Source organism: Populus euphratica, unplaced genomic scaffold (genome assembly GCF_000495115.2).
Source record: "Populus euphratica unplaced genomic scaffold, PopEup_1.0 scaffold36.1, whole genome shotgun sequence".
In the NCBI taxonomy this organism is placed as follows: Eukaryota; Viridiplantae; Streptophyta; class Magnoliopsida; order Malpighiales; family Salicaceae; genus Populus; species Populus euphratica.
This window is the reverse complement of record NW_011499908.1, coordinates 119,672-137,853: the sequence shown is the minus strand read 5'-3', so window position 1 is coordinate 137,853 and position 18,182 is coordinate 119,672. Positions and strand designations below refer to the sequence as shown.

At 34.2% G+C, this 18,182-nt stretch overlaps 3 protein-coding genes across 4 annotated transcripts; 1 reads left to right on the top strand and 2 right to left on the bottom strand.

The window, feature by feature from the left end:
• The first annotated feature begins 936 nt into the window (after positions 1–936).
• On the top strand, positions 937–2,980 carry LOC105133547 (peptide-N4-(N-acetyl-beta-glucosaminyl)asparagine amidase A-like). The gene has a single exon (XM_011037590.1). It carries the CDS (start codon positions 1,030–1,032, stop codon positions 2,830–2,832), a length of 1,803 nt encoding a protein of 600 aa, XP_011035892.1. The 5' UTR covers positions 937–1,029; the 3' UTR covers positions 2,833–2,980.
• Positions 2,981–4,304: 1,324 nt separating this feature from the next.
• Positions 4,305–9,039, bottom strand: LOC105133546 (probable methyltransferase PMT23). Of its 2 annotated transcripts, none has more exons than XM_011037587.1 (9): positions 8,824–9,039; positions 7,850–8,561; positions 7,230–7,379; positions 6,776–7,046; positions 6,538–6,648; positions 6,126–6,297; positions 5,704–5,958; positions 5,087–5,281; positions 4,305–4,893 (listed from the first exon to the last, which is right to left on the bottom strand). In XM_011037587.1, exons 2-9 carry the CDS (start codon positions 8,399–8,401, stop codon positions 4,707–4,709), a joined length of 1,893 nt encoding a protein of 630 aa, XP_011035889.1. In that variant the 5' UTR covers positions 8,402–8,561; positions 8,824–9,039; the 3' UTR covers positions 4,305–4,706. The 2 variants fall into 2 exon arrangements, with proteins under 2 accessions (XP_011035889.1, XP_011035890.1); XM_011037588.1 differs by lacking the exon at positions 8,824–9,039 and adding an exon at positions 8,784–8,806.
• Positions 9,040–13,215: 4,176 nt separating this feature from the next.
• LOC105133545 (eukaryotic translation initiation factor 2 subunit alpha-like) lies at positions 13,216–16,733 on the bottom strand. The gene is made up of 7 exons (XM_011037586.1): positions 16,083–16,733; positions 15,278–15,334; positions 15,113–15,199; positions 14,896–15,042; positions 14,656–14,760; positions 13,742–13,840; positions 13,216–13,558 (listed from the first exon to the last, which is right to left on the bottom strand). Exons 1-7 carry the CDS (start codon positions 16,464–16,466, stop codon positions 13,409–13,411), a joined length of 1,029 nt encoding a protein of 342 aa, XP_011035888.1. The 5' UTR covers positions 16,467–16,733; the 3' UTR covers positions 13,216–13,408.
• Positions 16,734–18,182: the final 1,449 nt, after the last annotated feature.

Genomic DNA, 18,182 nt, shown 5'->3' with positions numbered 1-18,182 from the left:
AATTAGAAGTAAAATAAAATATAAAAATTCAATTTTTTTAAAAAATATTTTTAAAATACAAAATCAAATAGGGTCGAAAACACGATAAGCAAAATCAAAATTTCCATAAATCTTGTACTGATAGTACACCTCCCTATTATAGATTGAACAAGCAAGAGGATGAATCTAGTTTGAATGCATAAAAAATCGCTAAAAAGGGAAAAGACAATGCTTTCCTACTGTTATAGGAGAAGGAAATTTCCTAGCTTTCCTTACATGGCGTCGTCCATTTAGAGTTTTTATGTCATAATTCTTATGTACCTCGCATGTAGAAACACACTCTCAACCTGCAATTGGATCTTTGCAGTTTACACCACTGGCCTCGCATCTACGCTCCTATCCTTCAACTCATCTCCACTACATTAAAGATTTCTCCAGATATATATCTATTTCTAACCTTTAATCAATCTACCAAGTGGATCTTTTTGGCTCACCGTCTAGGGATTTTTTGCTGACGACCTAGGGTGAATGCTTGAACCATCAGATTGGTTGGTGTTTATTTTAGAGTATAATTGGTTTTCAATGACGCTATTCTGCTTACAATCCCAGTCGCTGCCATGTTTTTCTATATCCTTTCTCGGAGTCAGCCTTTTCCAATGACGAGTTCTTATGTCCGTGACAAAAGAAACATGGTAAACTTTTGATGAAATTGACAAAAGGGAAACATGGAGATTTCTGTGAGACAGAAGTTATCATTGAATAGCTTTAGGCGAGCTATTATCCAAGGAGAAAGAAAGAGAAAGAATTGAGTGACTTGATTTTCTATGTATTTTTTAGTCGGTCTAACGAGGAACAGCCAGGGAGGGTCCCTACCTAGTGTCCTTTGGTTTCAGCAAGCGACAAGTTTACTGAACAAAAAAATAAAAATTAAATCGAGGGCAGTAATTTCAAGATCTTTTTTAAGTCAACAGAGACTGGTTTCACATCACATAACCAACCATCTCTCTCCTCAGTCCTCGTCGCCACCCAAAATAGAAGGAAACCTAAAAAATGCACCCATCTCCCACTTTGTTTCTCCTCCTCGTCGTGACTGCGTCTGTTCCCCTCGCTCGCTCTACTTCACCAGATCACTTTTTCAAACCATCATCACCACCTCGCTCATCATCACCCGAACCAGAACCAGAACCAGAACCCGAACGAGAACCTAAAGAATACTTCGAACTCACCCATCCTCTACCGGCCGATCGTTTGACCCCATCATGCGTGCTCCAAGCCATCAACCATTCATTTGCCAATACAATCAACAAACCTCCTTTCTCCACCCCATACTACCCACCACTCGACTGCCCCCCTCCTTGGTCCCACGTAACCCTCGAATTCCACGTCCAATCCAAAGGTGACCAGTACGATCGCGTCTCCGCCTTATGGCTCGGTGGGTCCGAGCTCCTCCGCACCAGCACCGCTGAACCCGAAGAACACGGTATCTTCTGGAATGTTCGAAAAGACATCACCAAGTACTCCTCTCTCCTCGTACAAAACTACCTTATCTTCACTCTCATGCTCGAAAACATCGTTAACGATATCTACACCGGCGTTTATCATGTCAACGTCACTCTCTACTTCTACAAAGATAATGCAGTCAAGTTTCCTTTAACCGGTATAAATCAAAATCTGATTGCCCCAGTTTTACAATCACCCTTATTTGGAGAAAAGAGTATGTATGATCCACCAGCTGATTTGATAATTCCGATTTCAGCATCCGATAGCACAAAGGGTTATTGGTTTATAATAGAGAGTGAATTGGATGTCAAATTTGAGAAGGTTAGATTTCCGTTGAATTCACGGAAAGTCGTTTTGGAATTATATGTGTCGTTTCATGGGAATGACGAGTTTTGGTATTCGAACCCGTCGAGTTCTTACATTAGAATGAATAATCTGAGCACTCCGCGGGGTAATGGCGCGTTTAGGGAGGTCTTTGTTACAATTGATGGGAAATTAGTGGGATCAGAAATGCCATTTCCGGTTATCTTTACCGGAGGGATTAATCCTTTGTTTTGGGAACCGGTTGTAGCGATCGGTGCTTTTAATTTACCTTCGTATGATTTTGATTTGACGCCCTTTTTAGGGATGCTTTTAGACGGGAAAGATCATGTTTTTGGTATAGGAGTTACGGATGGGATTGAGTATTGGCTTGTTGATGCTAATTTGCACGTTTGGTTGGACACAGCTTCCACGGTTGTTGAAGCTAAGAATGTTGTGAATATTAATCCTGCGTCGGAAATAAGTCGTAGGGAAGAGTTTCAATCACTTGATGGATCGTTTGAGATTAAGGCGCAGAAGTTTACACGATTGGAGGGGTGGGTTAAGTCGAGTTCAGGGAATTTGACTACTAGTATTACGCAGGAGGTTAGGCTTAGGAGCTCGATAAGGTTCAGAAAGAATGGATCTTGTAAGGCTGTTAAACAGAGTATCAAGGTGAGAAGAGAAGCGAAAGTGTTGAATGATGTGGGTGGATTGGTTAGTCGTGTTATTGTTAGGACAAAGTATCCTCTCAAAGTGATTACTGTGACTCTTCCTGGACTGAAGAACGATACTTCTATTCTTGTTACTAATGTTACCCATGAAGTGAATGAGAGGATTAGAATTGGGAAGTTGTCGAGCCATGTTAATAACAAACAGGTTTCTAATGGTTGGATGGAGGTTAAGGATCATTCTGTTCTTTCAGGTGAAGTTATGACTAATCAAACTTACGTTTGCAGGGATGAGTTCGGTTGCTATGTCAGGACTGTTGCAGCATTGAACGGAACACTCATCAAAGACGATTCTGCCAATGTCTGTCCATCTGTTAAGTAATGTAATTTGACTCTGTTGATTCTAATGTTTGTTTCACTTGTTTTGAAATTCAAAATAATCTTTCATTTCTGCAGTTGTACATGTCCTTCTGTTCATTGATAGAAATTTCTGATCTATATTTCATAGCAAAGTTTCTAGTTCAAAACAATCTTGTTTCTCTCTGAGTGTTCCTGGATGTGTGATTCTGAACGTAACATAGAGAGCTGACTGGTGACTTTTGAAATGTCTGCTGCCTATAAAGCGGTCTCCAATTTTAGAGCTATAATATTGCTGCAAATACTAGATTAGCTATTATGCTTTTCACTCTCTCTGATTTCTGTGAATTCATTTCAGAGATGATTTGTGGATTTCGAAGTGTCTTGGTCAGTAAGTTGTACAACTTAAGGACGATATTCAGGTTTTTACGCTCTGATTGTTGTACAGGGATACCTTAGGTGGTTTCTTGTTAGAATTGTTATATTCACCAGTAAGATTAAACAAATAAATTAGGAAAGAAGGTGCTGGTTGTGAAATAATGTCAAAGCTGTTTATGTACGAGTACAACTGAAGTTGTCGTCTTTGGAGATTAGAGATTAGAAGTGAGATGATTGTGTAGATGGGAGATGTGATCCAATGAACTAATCTGCTCGGAAATCAATTATCAATGAAAGCAATAAATTAACTAGTTTGCTTCATAATTTAATTTAGTTATTCTGCTTTTTGAAGACTCCCACACAGCGATGAAAAGGGATGTCCTGCTTGCCTGAGATTTGGAAAAAAAACTGGACAGAAAAAAATATTAAGAAAGATAGGGGAAAACCATCTACTGACTACTTTGATAATGCCAAGAGACGAGCATTCATATATGAAGTTTCATTGAACTTGCGCCTGTTGTCTGGATTCCAGAGCTACAGGAATTCAACTCAATGATAAAGAATGTGATACAGGCTAGCATGTGGCGTCCATTAAGCTGTGTCAACAAGAAGCTAGTGCCAAATTGATGCAGATTGATAGTTTGCTTTGGTTTGTTTCTGGTTCTCAGTACGATCTGATTGAGTTCGCTCTCCAAGAAGCTTTAAAGTGTGGTTTTCTGGTTCTCACTTTGCTGTGTTAAACGTGGGTAGATTAGCTGCCGACGAATGCTAAATCTATGGTAATGCCCGCCGAGTAAATATTAGACATGGATTGTAGAGGAGTTAGAGAAAAGAAAAAAAGGTTCAGTTTGTTAATCTTTCTTGAAGCTTGTCATCTTCTATAATGGCTACCCGCCAGGATTCAGTTTTGATTATGTGTACGCATCTGAAACAGAACAGCTGCGTTCCCTGTGAAGCATAACGACAGGGATGCTGGGATGGCGCTAGACAAATAGCGTGCCCATGTTCATATCTCTGCTTACAGATTTTATTGTGGCTTGGAGGCGCTTCATTGCATGGCCATGCATCGTTTTGTGGATAGGGGGCATAACAAAAATCAGGCTTAAATATCAAAATGACTGCCAGTACATGCTAAATATTGAGTTTGAAGAAAATAATAAAAAGCAGCTGCTATATTCAAACAAACTGGATACAGGCGTCTGTTGATATCAGCATTGTAGCAACTTCAAACGACCAAGGGATCGTGTATGTTTTTATACAATTAAACTTTTATACATTGGCAGGATAACCACACAATTTTCAGTAATTGAATCAACCGCTCTGATCTCTTTTTGTTCATATAAGATGCGCTATAAAGATTTACACCACCAAAAGAGGGGCGATCTTCTAGTTGCAGTAATCAAACAGCTCTCAAGAATATTTTCATCAAAATTCTTTAACAGCTTGATAATAAGACCATGCATTTTTTAATCCAAATTGATATCACTTGTTGAATCACGACCTCTGCCCACTATTTCACCATTATTTGGGACGCCAAAACCCTTTGTTACCAACGAGAAACTGTCCTTGATAGAGGCTCGTTGACCACTGCATCGAACGTAATACTGAATTTAGCTTGTTAACCATCTCCATAGTGTCTTGAACCAAAATAAGTCCACCAGGCCGCAAGATGCGATCCATCTCCACAGCTACATCTATAATATCACATCTGAAAAATTGCAGAGTAAATTCAACATAGCAGCCACAAAGAGAGTAATCCTAGAAGTTCATTGACAACATGGTTGCCAAAGCACCGATTTGTCTCATATTTCACTCATTTTTTTATTCAGCATCCAAACCGAAAAACAACCTTAAATCAGAGTATAATGAACAAGCTTTAAAAACAAGAAATGATACAGCACCTTTGAGTTAGATTTCTGAAGAGAAAGCTGGCGTGCAATAGATCATATGTTCTTGGATAGGTATTCAAAGACTCACACCAGTCATGATAGATTCCAATCAGCCCTCTGTCAAAAATAATGGGCAGAGTGTCTTCCATATGTATGGGGACAACATTCATCACCCAGTAAGGAAGGTCAATGAGGGCTGCTGCAAATCTGTAAGAACAAAAACCTCAATAGCACAGCAAGCTACAATTGCAGGGTTTGATCAAGCAGGCATGCAATCAAGTAGTCCAAGAAAAATGTTACCGCTACACATTGGGCAATAGTGCATTTTTTTTCCTTTCCAAATGAAGTGTGGGAGTGTACATGTGCACGTGTAAATTTGATTAAATAACATTCAAGTGTTTGCTGTCTTGATTTGCTTTTTCAAAGGTAGAAACTCTAGACTGATGGAAATGGGAAAAGAAGTTAAGAAAGAGAGATGGATGAACATTCATAGCCTAGACATTGCTCTATGTGGACAACTAAATAGGGAATCTAAAGAAAAGGAGAGGCCTAAGATAACAGCCAAACAATAAAACCTAATAAATAATACAAATGAGTCCCAAGTCCTTTGCAAAGTTTAAAAACCTTACCCTCCATAGCCAGCATTCATATCCATTATATTCCGCACACTCGACCAGTTTATAGCAGGGCCATCCAGATAAACATCAGATACAAGAGATGCCCAATGTTTGGTGTCCTCGATAAACATCTCTTCAGCATCTGACAGGGTTGTCAGGCTTGGTGGCTTGCTGCTAATTCTATCAGGCCATTGTGTTGGCCAGCCAACCAGGTTACCCATGCTATCAACTGGAAGTCTAGGAAGACATCCACTGAGAGGTACATACCTATCAGACAGAAAAAAAGTTTTGAAAAAAATGAAAGAAGAAAAGTCGTAAGGGGCAAAAATTACTTTTTCTTACACACAACAACTAGACAGACCAAAAGCCAGCCAGCTAAACAAAACATAAACATCACAATTTCCTGTAGGAGATGGTATTTTCACAAAGAATACCATGGAACATTCTTCTCATTCTGCTGCTCACAAAGAGGAGGATTGCTTTCTTGGCGTTTTTCATAGCAGGAAGATGAGAGAGGCTTCTGATATATTACAAGTCCGATTCCTGATGAATCAACAGTCTTGGCCACAACCTTCCAGCATATAGATTTTGTCAAAGCTACCATAGCTGAACCAGACATGCAAGATAAATTTCCAATTCAGATCAACTTAGAATAGTCATTATTAATTCCACGGCTGATTCTGATGATTTTGCAATAAAATGGATATAAATAAGCAACATGAAGGAGATTGTTGCCCTCTATCGAGTCACGAGGAGGGAGATAATTAGTGCATAGATAAAAATTAAGGATGTGGTTGGGGGGGAGAAGAGTAAGAAATAAAAGCACAGAGACAACTATCAGCTTACAATTCCAAACATTGCGATCTCTCTCATCATCACGATATACTGGAGTAGCAGACCACACAAAGAAACCCCCCGGTCTGAGAATTCTGTTGAGTTCCATTAGTGGTTTCCCTCCTGAAATTTAATGAAAAGCATCACAAATACGTCAACTCCCAGCTAGGCCGATAAAGAGGAGAGAACAATTCAAAAGATTATTCATAAGAGACAAGAAATTCAAACTTAATATATATAACACTAATACCATCTGCATCCCAATGAACCCTGCATCGAGCACAATGAATCAGATCAAAAGCATTATCTGGAAATGTCAACTTTTGTGTGCCAATGACAGAAAGCGTAGCAGGAATTCCCCGCTCCAGAGCAAACTGAATCTGAGCTTCATGTTCATCCTTTGGGGCAAATGACATGGTAATAACATCTTTGTCCAGCAAATAGCCACCAAAGCTGGCAACGCCACAACCAACATCTAAAATTACCCTAGTGTGCCTCCCCCACTCAATACTTGGCAAAGTCTGCACATTACAAGAATCATAAGAATCATCCACCAATTACTCACCCAAACACACAAATTAAAATCCATACCAATATCCAATGACACATTGGCGATTGCCTTTCCCAGGCATAACTAATGAGTAGCCAGTCACAAACCAACCATATTTATGAAATAAGAATAAAATTAAGTCAATTCATCCCACCTTTTCAATGAAATTGATGTAGTTAGTAACCCCATCCTTGAATTGAGTACCACCACCAGGGAAAACAAGAAAATCCCCCTTCTTAATCACCCAATGTTGATCCTTCTTGTATTCGACAAGCTTAGGGTGTGGAACGTTATCATACCAAATCTGGAAGACAGAAAAAAGGGGAAAATAACTAAATTGGATTATCCAAACAAAATATAATGTAGAATTTATTTTGGCTTGCTTGTTAAGTAAACCCTTGAATCAAAAATGAAAAAAACAAGGAACGCCCATTAAACACACGCACAAAGCCCATATATGGGCATACAATCTATAAATGGTAGTAGTATTTTACACCCTTCTCTTCATTAATTCAATCATTCATTATTACTATTATTATTATTTTCTTCTTCTTTTGGATAATTAACTTCAATCCCATTCCACTATAATACATCCTTGGGGAAAAAAAACATCAAATCTCATCCCTCACTCCTAAAACAATACAAAAAAATTTAGGTAGCTCACTTAAAATTAAGCTTCCAGATTTTGCCCAACAACTAAAACCTGAAATAAAAAGTAAGAAAACTAACTAAAACCAAAATCTTACCAAAAAGAATTAATCAAAATAATCTCACCATGTCCCTGCTTTTCGGCCACGGAACTGGCACTTTATAACCATTAGGAAGAGGCACCAAACACCTTGGACTTGGTTGCGGGCAATGCCTCTCTCTATGCTCCATATGCCTTCTTGATTTCAGCTCTTTTATAGCCTGGAAATTATCCAAACATGGTATATAATCCACTGCCACCGGTCCTTTGCACGCCACCCATTTTATCTTCAAATCAACTATTAGTAAATTATTATGATCGTTGCTATCAATATTAGTAATAGTAGTATTATTATTTTCATAATCATTTGATGAATTGGAATCATTACTATCATCGCTCTTGGTATTATCGTTGGCATCATCGACTTTTTGGGTGGTGTCAGGTGAGATGGTGGCGTTTTGAGAAGGTTTTGAGGTAGTGCGGTTAGATTTTTGGAGATCTCCGAGAGAGAATGTGAGAGATTGAAAATTGTTTGAGTATAAGAAGAAGATAGTGGTGGAAACGAGTAAGATAGCAAGAGCGAAGATGAAAGGGTATTTTCTTTCTTTAACCAGATTTTGAACAGATATCATTGCCATATGCTTTCTTTTTGTGAGCTTTTGGGAGAGAAAGTGTTTAAGCAACTAGCAAGGATCGAGATCCAGAGATTTTGGGTCGTAGACAGAGAGACGATGGCATTCAATCAAGATGACCTTACGAGGAGCAAGGTTACAAAAGGGTTAAAGGGGCTAAAAGTTCCTCCTCTAATAACTTGTTTGGAAATGTAGTAGTTATTGTTTTTTAAATAATTTTTTGTATTAAAATATATATTAATAATGTTTTTTTATTTTTTAAAAATTATTTTTGATATCAATATATTTAATATATTTAAAAATATTAAAAATATATTAATTTGAAGTTAATAAAAAATAAAAAAATTTCAAATTTTTTTAAAAACGTTTTTAAAAAGCAGAAACAAACATTTATATATTCTGGGGCAATCGCTGACCTTTTGTATTACATTTATATGTTCTGGGGCAATCGCTGACCTTTTGTATTTTTACAAAAGGAGAAAAGAAAACCCGCCCCAAGTAAGAAGTGATGGTAGACACTTGCTCGAACCTGGTTTTAAAGGCAAGTGATCTATGGTGGAATTATAAACCACCAATGGCCAAAAAAATCATCCTCATATAACCATTAGATCCACCCGTCCAGCGAGAACTGCAGCAACACAAAGACAATAGTTACATGTAGTTTGTTTCTATTGGTCAGTTACCTGGTCATTTTCAATTATGTACTAAAAGGTAGTTTGATATGATTTATAAAAAAATATAGTTTTTAGTTATGAATAATAATTCAAGAGTTATTTTTAGTAAATAAACTTTGTAAGAGAAAATTTCCAAGGCCTGCCCTTTATAATATTTTATATTCGTAGTTTCATGGACTACAATTTGTGTACATGGTTAATCGAGTAAAATAAAAAGATTAATATGTTATAGTATATAATATAATACAAATACACAAATCACAAATTCATCACTCAAAATTGATTGATACGCGATTTCTTCTCGCTAGTTGCATGATTCTCGTCTAATTTATTAATAAAAAAGGTGTAGTCTACCCATTTAAAAATAAATAAAGAAAGGAAGGAAGCTAAACACACATGCCTTGCCTTTCGTGCCCATGCATGCCTGAGAAATTTTTTCGGCCTAGGGCACGGGCAAAATAAGAGACAGAGCCTCTCACGCTTGCCTTGCCTTTCAAGCCCGTGCATGCATGGGGTTCTCTTTTGGACCAGGAGTGGGGTTTGCCCTCCCATGCACAAACATTTTTTGTTTTTTTTTAAATAATAATAATAATAACACTGAACTTTTAAATTAGATTAAATCATATCTAAATAATTATCTAATAATATTTTAGTTCCCAAGAAGATTATATCTTTTTACAATAATATTAAAAACTATTTTATAATTAATTATATCTTAATTCAATATGAAAAAAATAAAACTTTTCTCATTAATATTCAATACGAATAGGATATCTATTTTGTTAATTTTTATCATATAACTTTTTATATGTAATTTTATTATATTTATATTTATTAAAAAAAGTGCTCAAAAATAATTTATTAATAATGTTTTATTTTTTATTGAAAATTACTTTCACAATCATGACATATTTTTATTTGAAAAAATATATTTTCATACAAAATACATAGATAAGGAAAGGGAGTTTTTTTTAATATACACACACATGAATGAGAAGAGATAGTTTTCACTAAAGACAATACATTTTTCCTACTGGATTTTAACCGTTATTATATTTTTTATGAATATTTATTTTAATTATTATATACAATTAAATAAAAATAGATTTAGAAAACTTCCACGTGACACCATGTGTATTGGACAAAGAAAAAACTGAATTTAAATATTTCTTAGTTGTAATGTTGTTGTCAATGTCTACGCCCATGCGAGATAAAAGGTCTGAAATCTTTCACTGGAAAAAAGACTTTAATTTACACTTATATTTTTTGGTTTTCTTATGAATTTTGTTCTTATGCATTTCTTTTTAGATGCCTTTCTATTTGTGATATATGTTAGAAATCAATGGATTGATAAATAAGATCATTACATGAAAATAAAATAAAAGGTATTTACATGAAAATAAAAAAAAAACTGAATTAAAGAATCCAACGTAATGGAAATTTATCATAACATTTAAAAAAAATTAAGTTAGAATCTAGTTAAAAATATCCCTCTTTATTAAATGTTTGATATTAATTTAGGAAATACCACTATAAAAAAATTTAGCATCTAATGAAAACTTTGTTATCAATAAAACTATAATTGAAAAATTAAACCTTTTAATATTAACTAGGTGTTTGAGATAATTTGATTTTATTTAAAAAATAAAAACAAATACAAGTTTGTTTCTTTTCAGAGATAAGTATGAGTTAGCTAGTTTCGGTTTTTTTCTTATTTGCGTTTTCTATTATTACATTATACTTTTTTAATTCCTCTTTCTCCTTCTTAAGATGTAATATTTTAAAAAATATTTACAGTTAAACTCTAATATTTCAATAATTTCATGTTAAATTTACATTGATATAGGTTTTTAAATTTGATTTTTTTCATGTTTATACATGTATTTTTAGCTAATATATTTTGTTCAAATTTAAGATCCATACCTAAGAAATTAATTCTTCTAACTGTATCAAACTAATATTAAAATGTATTTTAAAAAATATAAAAAAGGATTTAGCTTAATTAATACATGAGTTGGTAAAGGAAAAATAAACTATATTCCATTACTAAGTTACTTGAAACCAGGAGAGAAGAAAAATTCTACATTTTCAAGACGAACTAATTATATATAGTTAATCATCTAAGTAAAAACTTTTATACGGTCCTTTCACATGGCTGTGAATACCCATTCTAGTTTCTATATGAAATTAACATTTTCACTTTCCTTTAAAAACAGTTTAGAGACATTATTGACTGAAAATATTTTTGAAATTAGAGACGTACGTGCTTTTTTAAAAAAAATCCCACTTTTTTATTGTAGATTTTTTAAGCAAAAACAATAATGAATCAATCAATATTAACAATTATTTTTTATTTATCAGTTTATATATATATATATTTATTTATTTATTTTATTAATCATAAATAATATATTTTCATTTGTTGATTATCTTTTTTATTTATCAGTTTATATATTTATTTATTTTATTTTATTAATTATAAATAATATATTTTCATTTGTTGATTATTTTAAAAATCATAACACCCAAAAACGCACATATAAAATTGATACCTTCTTAGAATTTAAATTAAAATCTTATCCATAATGCGGGTTACAAGCTAGTACCAATTAAAATTAAAAATGAAAACTATTTTCCTGATAAAACATGATTTTCATTTTCCCATTTCTAGATAACTGGAGAAGTTCAAAATGTTGATTTTTGGAAAATTATTTTCTATTTTTTTATATTTGTTTAACATTTAAAAAGTTAGCTAATGAAAAATACTTTTTGATCAACAGAAAATATTTTTCAGTTAAAGAAAAATTAGGTTTAATTTATAGAAAAATATTTTCCTTTTATTTTGGATAGAAAACACTTTTTGGAAGTTGTTAAAAATTTAGAAATATCATATTATTGGCTGATTATATCAAATTTAATTCTTAGACTTTTGATTGCTATATATTTTTTGTTTTAAATATTTGTTTTTTAATTTCATCAATTATAATTTAATTTTTATATTAACTTTCATCCTTATTTTTATAATTATTATCTGCTTTTTTCTTTTTATTTTTTAATTGAAATTTTTTTCTATCAAATTTGATCCTCATTCTTTTGATTGTTTCTTATTTTATATGAAATAATTTATAAAATATTAATTATTAATATTTTAATTTCTTCATCTTTTAATTTTTTATTTTTTATTTTTTATCTCTATTATTTATTTTATCTGAGATAATTTATGAAATTATATATTTTTTAATTTTATTCTCATTCAAACTTTTAATTTGTAAGATTTTTTTCTTATTATTGTAATAAACTTTAAAAAATAAAACATTAATAAGTTATTTTCCAGCTCATTTTTCATAACATAACCAAACACTAGAAAATATTTTTCAACTTATTTTCTATTAAACTACTAAATATTTAAAAAAAAATTATTTTTATAGAATTCACTTTAAAAAAAAATAATTTCAAACAAATATACCACTAAGAAAACAAGCACTTGTCTTTTTTAAAATCTATATATGGTAAACACATTTGCTTTGCTTTAAAGTGCCGGCACTTCATTTGTTTTTATTTTTAGATATTTTTTAAGAAAAGTCTTTACTTGAAGAATATTAAATTAATAATTTTAATAAGCTGGTATTAAAAATAAATGAAAAATCAAAATAAAATTCATTTCAATTTATTTTCAAGGGAAACTATTTTCAAAAACACTATTTTAAGAAACACCATCCATATTCAAAGATGGATTTCAAAAATACACGGGCAAAGGCTTGGGTTTTAAATCAAGAAAAGAAAGGAAAAGGAAACAAAAAACAAACAGGAACACCCATTTAACACGCACAAGAGTCAAGACCACCCTTCCAATCTATAAATGACAGTCGTACCTTATACCCTTCTCTACCTTCATTATTATTATTATTTTTTCTAACATCATCCCCCCGCTAATTCTGTTTGCCTAGGTTTTTCACTTAAATGGCAGATAACGAGAAAAGGAATGGTGGAGCTTGTGAGACCCTCAACATTAGTTTGCAAGAAAAAGATTATTAACGATAGAACATGCAGCTTCAACAGAAGCATATATATATATATAGATAGATAGATAGATAGATAGGTCCCGATCCAAGTGCCATTCGTGTGAAAAAGCAAGATATAACACTAGAGAAAGACGACAGAGAATAGCAAATTGTTCAGCAGTTAAATAAATAGGCAGTTCTATATCCTCACCTAAAATCTACTCAATGATTCAGTAAATTGGTAAAAAAAGCTCATCAATACAATTCCCCCAAAACCTTGTCCAAAAAATTGGGGAAATGATTTTCCAAACAAAAAGTAGCAGTTTCCGCTGCCTTCTTCACTCCATTATACCTACTGCGTTCTCCACATCAGCATCTCCCAACCCCGTATCTTCTTCTTCACTATCTTCATCGCCACTGATCTCTTCATTGGCATTCCGCAACTTAAGCATGTGCTCAGTAAGCAATTTATCATCTCGTTCGCTCACCTAAACCACAATATACCAAGTCAGAGATGCCCGGAATGGAAAGCAAGTTATAAATTAAGTAAATAAATTGTCCAAAAAGAAGCCCTCAGGGGCTGACACCACAAATTCTGAGAAGAATTCCAGTTTCATTAAGTGTTCAAAACAAACAAAAACCCTTGAGCAGATGAAAAAATTGACACTCACTGCTCTCGGTGGCTCCTTCACAACAAGTTTCCCTTTCTGCGCCTCTATTGCTTCAGTGCATGCAGCAATTGCTTGGGTGAGAATTGATATTCCTTGATCCTGCACGGGCCAGTAGAAATCAGAGCATTTCATCAGCACCATACAAATACACAATAATGACAGCATCCCATAATTGTCTCCAAGTCATTTTTTTAAAAAAAAAAAAACAGTTGACAGGGCCTTCAATTCTAGCTTGATAACATATCATAGGAATCAGAATGCTGGTCCGTAAAACAGCTAATCATCAACGGTCACCAACCCATTTCACATTCTGGGCTACAACAAAAAGTTCGGTAAACAGTTCAATTTAAATCAAGTGACAGTACATGATAAAAAATACTAAATGATCACAGTTCTTTTTTCTTTTTCCTTTTTTTCCAGCAAGCTGGGTTACCATGCCAGTGACAACTCGCTATCTTGCACAAATCACAACCTAGGCAATTCAAAATCTGAAAATGAACTGCCTTGAACTTTATGAGGCTGGCTAATCACCCCCTACCAGGCAATTAAAAAGAAAGGGGGAAAGGGCGAGGGCTGCAAGCATTGTAGTCACCCCAAGAGCAGGGGAGTTAAGAGTATATATTTACATCCTCCAGCATGTGTTAGCGCATCATTGTATAATTGATTAGATCTATGCCTACAATTCTATGTTGAATAAAGCATCAAAGAACATAAAAGCAATGAGATTCAGCATTGGGACATGAGCATCACTACAATTAGCATTCTCTCTATGCATGACACTAGCAGTCACTTGGGAGTTAGGACTTGCACATGGAATTTCACAACAGCCTACATAGTAAAAAAAAATAAATTAAATCTATAATCATGTAAGGTTCTCTATTTCATCCCAAGATAGTTAGCAGGATAAGGCTAACCTTGTCTAGGGTTTGTGTGGTGAGAACATAAAGTGGAGGAGCAACTAGTTTAATTTTCACAGGGCAGTCTGCATTTCCAGCAGCCTCAGCTTTCCGCATTGCATCCTGCAAAGTCAAAGGGTAGTTTTTGTAATATAGAATAGCATCATGAAATTACAAATTCTACTCACAGTAAACATGGTCAAGTGCTCGAACACTGTCCACAGGAAAAGAAGGCAAAGCTAAGAACGCGAATTGGACCTTAATGTGGAGAACGCCATCAAACTGGAAACATTTCATCTCAATATCAGCCCTTATCTTCAGTGGCTGTGGGGTCATTCTTCTCCTGATATTCCTAATCAAAGCTTCTTTGATTTCCTCTGACACAGCAGGCACTACCTTGGTTACCTGCACCGTGAATGAAATCTCTGAAATCAACAGAAAGAATGTGTCAAAGACTTCACCAAACAATGGTTACCTCCTGTCCATCAGGGCCAGTTTCTTTGACTTCACGAGTGAGGGGATCCAAAACTGAATCAGGGTCATTCACCATGATTTTGAATGCCTGCATGTCAATTCATTGAGTAGTGCATAACAGGTCAAAAAGGAAAAATCTCCAAAATGAAGAGCTCCAAATTCTCACCTCAAAAGCATGTCCATATTTCCTGTACAGAGGCCAGCCAATATTCACATACAGTTCCTGCAATATGTACAGGTTTTAGTTTGGCAAACGCTATTTGAAAGCATTCATATTCTTGAACATGACAACACTGTTATCTCAGGCCATGACAAACTCAAAGGAACTCTGGAAAAGAGGCATGTTAATGAACAATAACAAAACATTACAGGAGCATCTGAATAGGATATGCTCAAATCAAACTGAGAGCTTCAAATGCTTTTACATGTCCACAGCCATGATCCTAATGGTTCAATTACGTTCAACCACCAATAAATTTCCCTCATGTAAGATCAACCAGAAGCAACCTTGTACTACAGCCAATGTGCAAACGCGTTTGCTGGTTTCTTAAAAAGTAACACATCAAAACACTTCGTGGTCTTAAGACAACAAAACACAAACAGAAACAAGAAACCATCATACAAAGACATACATTAATCTTATTCCACATAAGATTCAATTAAAAAAAATAAAACCCCGTTCAATTTCTTTACACAATACAGAATTATTATATGAAAAAAAAGCACAAATATAGCATAAAAATCCCTTAATTTCAATAAACAGAAACTAACAATCCAAAATTTCAAAAAATTAACCTCCAATTACATCGGGAAATAAAACCAAATCCGGACAGATACCGAACATTATATACATAAACCCTCATATGAGCGCATTATACTAACTGACTGCCAAGAATTTCACTCAACTGAACTCAAAATAACACAAAAGGCCACACAATTAACCATCAAAACCCTAAAACTAAAAAAAATACCTCCAAATCAATACCCAGAGTTTCAGCGACATGTCTCATGATAGAGTGAACAAGCTTGCTCTTATTATACCTCTCTTCACAAGCCTGAATATCTTCCTCACTGACCCTTCTCTTGCTCAAATCAATATACCCCTTCTCTTTATCAACACGCAAGACCATGACAGGCTCGATGCGGCCAACCTTAATCAAACTACTAACACTCCGAATCCGACGGCGAGACAGCTCCGAAAACAAGATCATACCCTCGATGTTGTTGTACTCGAGTAAAGACACATAGGCACCCATATCGGCGATGTTTTTCACTTGAATCATAACTGCCATGTCCACCTCTGGGTATCGCGATTCGTACATGCGACACTCCAGATTTGGTGAGTGCGTCGCCATGATTGCTTGATTGATCCAATTGGGGATTTTGTGTGTGTGGAGATTTTTCTTGCAGTCTCTGTCCCTGTGTGTGTGATTGGCTAAAGAGAAGATGGCGTTAGGGTTTGGAGCAGGGGTAGCAGCAGCTGAAGACGGTATTTTCAGGGGTAAAGAGCGGTTTTTTTGTAATTTACAACTCAGATATTTTGCTTGCGTTTTTTCCCCCGAATTGATTGCTGATTTGCTAATAGTAATTAACTACGTGTCTACGTCGGCGGTGCAAAGGTAGCTTGTACTTGACCACGTTACTTTGTTTTTTTCTGGGGCTAATAGTACTTAACTTAAAATTCATCACGATGCACGGAACAAGGCGCCTCTCTATGTATCGAAAAGATCCCTCAGCTGTTTCATTACCTCCTCCGTAGGGACCAAATTCTGGTACATCGGTAATAGAAAGAGGCCTGCAAATACATCGGGGATGTCGTCTTGGGAAACTGTGCCCATACGATATCAACCCCCTGCCCTTTCCCCAAACCATGGAGCTCATGGCATTCATCGGGCTGTTAAAAAAACCGGCTACTAAAAAATATTTGCTTTACTTACCAACATAATTATTAAAATAAAATAATATGAATATTATATATGATTAAAAAAAATTAAAAAAATTAATGATCTGATAACAGGTTGATGTGTTTTTAAATTTGATCAGCTCGACATAAATTGAATATTTTTTTATTTTTTATTTAGTAATTTATAAAATGAATATTTATTTTTATTTTTTATAAATTTTGAATTTCTAATTTTATTTTTTACTGGACTTTTCATTAAATTTATTTAATGTAAAAAAAATATTTATCACATTGCTTGAGAGAAGGAAATAATAAATTCAAGATATAAAAATTAAAACTATGGCATCACACTTATAATTTATATTACAGACCCACCTTTAAATATGAACTCATAAATATCAATAAAAATAAAAATAGTATAATTTATAGTTTGTCACCTGATCCAACCACCTAGTTCAGCGTATCTAAGATGCAGAAGATTATAGTTTGTCACCTGATCCAACCACCTATAATCTCAATCATAGATCAGCATCATCCCCGCGCCGTTACTGTATGATAAATTCCAATGGGTAAGCATTCATGCTGTTATCTTTATACCTGGTCTTCCCTTGTTTTTATAATGTACAATACATATTCTTATTTGATGAATTTTTTACAAAGTGGTGATGAACAAATCTCTCCATTTTTAACTTGACCTCAGTCATTTATTCACATAGCTATTTGTTATATTCCTTATATTTCTCTGAAAATTATTTTATTTCGAAAGAAATTATTTTTAACCTCTTTTAAATATTAAATATTAATCTATAATTCTGTTTTTAGAGATATTTAACATATAAATAAGAAAAAAAAAATGGAATCTTTGTCTAAAAAATATATATTGAAAAGGGGGCAAATAGACCGAACATTCCAATGAGATAATGTTTTCTCAGCTCTCTATGAAATGTAATCTTGGGGATAGATCGTTGTTTTCGAGTTCTAATGGCCGCATTTCTTTCTCTGCAAGCAAAGTTGGATCCCTCGGGCTGCAACCAGGACTGGGATCTTCTCTTAATCTTTTTATCTATTTTGTATTTACATAAATCTCACTATATTCATCTCAAAAAATAAAAGAAGAATGAAGTTTCACTGTAACTAGAAACACCCCGTGAAAGAGGAGGTCCTGGGC

Coding starts and splice junctions, on each gene's coding strand:
- LOC105133547 (XM_011037590.1), top strand. CDS start 1,030: ATGCACCCATCTCCCACTTTGTTTCTCCTCCTCGTCGTGACTGCGTCT.
- LOC105133545 (XM_011037586.1), bottom strand. CDS start 16,466: ATGGCGACGCACTCACCAAATCTGGAGTGTCGCATGTACGAATCGCGA. Junction 15,043..15,112: donor CTGGCCCTGATGGACAGGAG/GTAACCATTGTT, acceptor TTCACGGTGCAG/GTAACCAAGGTAGTGCCTGC. Junction 13,841..14,655: donor CCACACAAACCCTAGACAAG/GTTAGCCTTATC, acceptor TGGCCCGTGCAG/GATCAAGGAATATCAATTCT.
- LOC105133546 (XM_011037587.1), bottom strand. CDS start 8,401: ATGGCAATGATATCTGTTCAAAATCTGGTTAAAGAAAGAAAATACCCT. Junction 7,380..7,849: donor GGCCGAAAAGCAGGGACATG/GTGAGATTATTT, acceptor TCTGTCTTCCAG/ATTTGGTATGATAACGTTCC. Junction 6,298..6,537: donor AGATCGCAATGTTTGGAATT/GTAAGCTGATAG, acceptor TGTCTGGTTCAG/CTATGGTAGCTTTGACAAAA.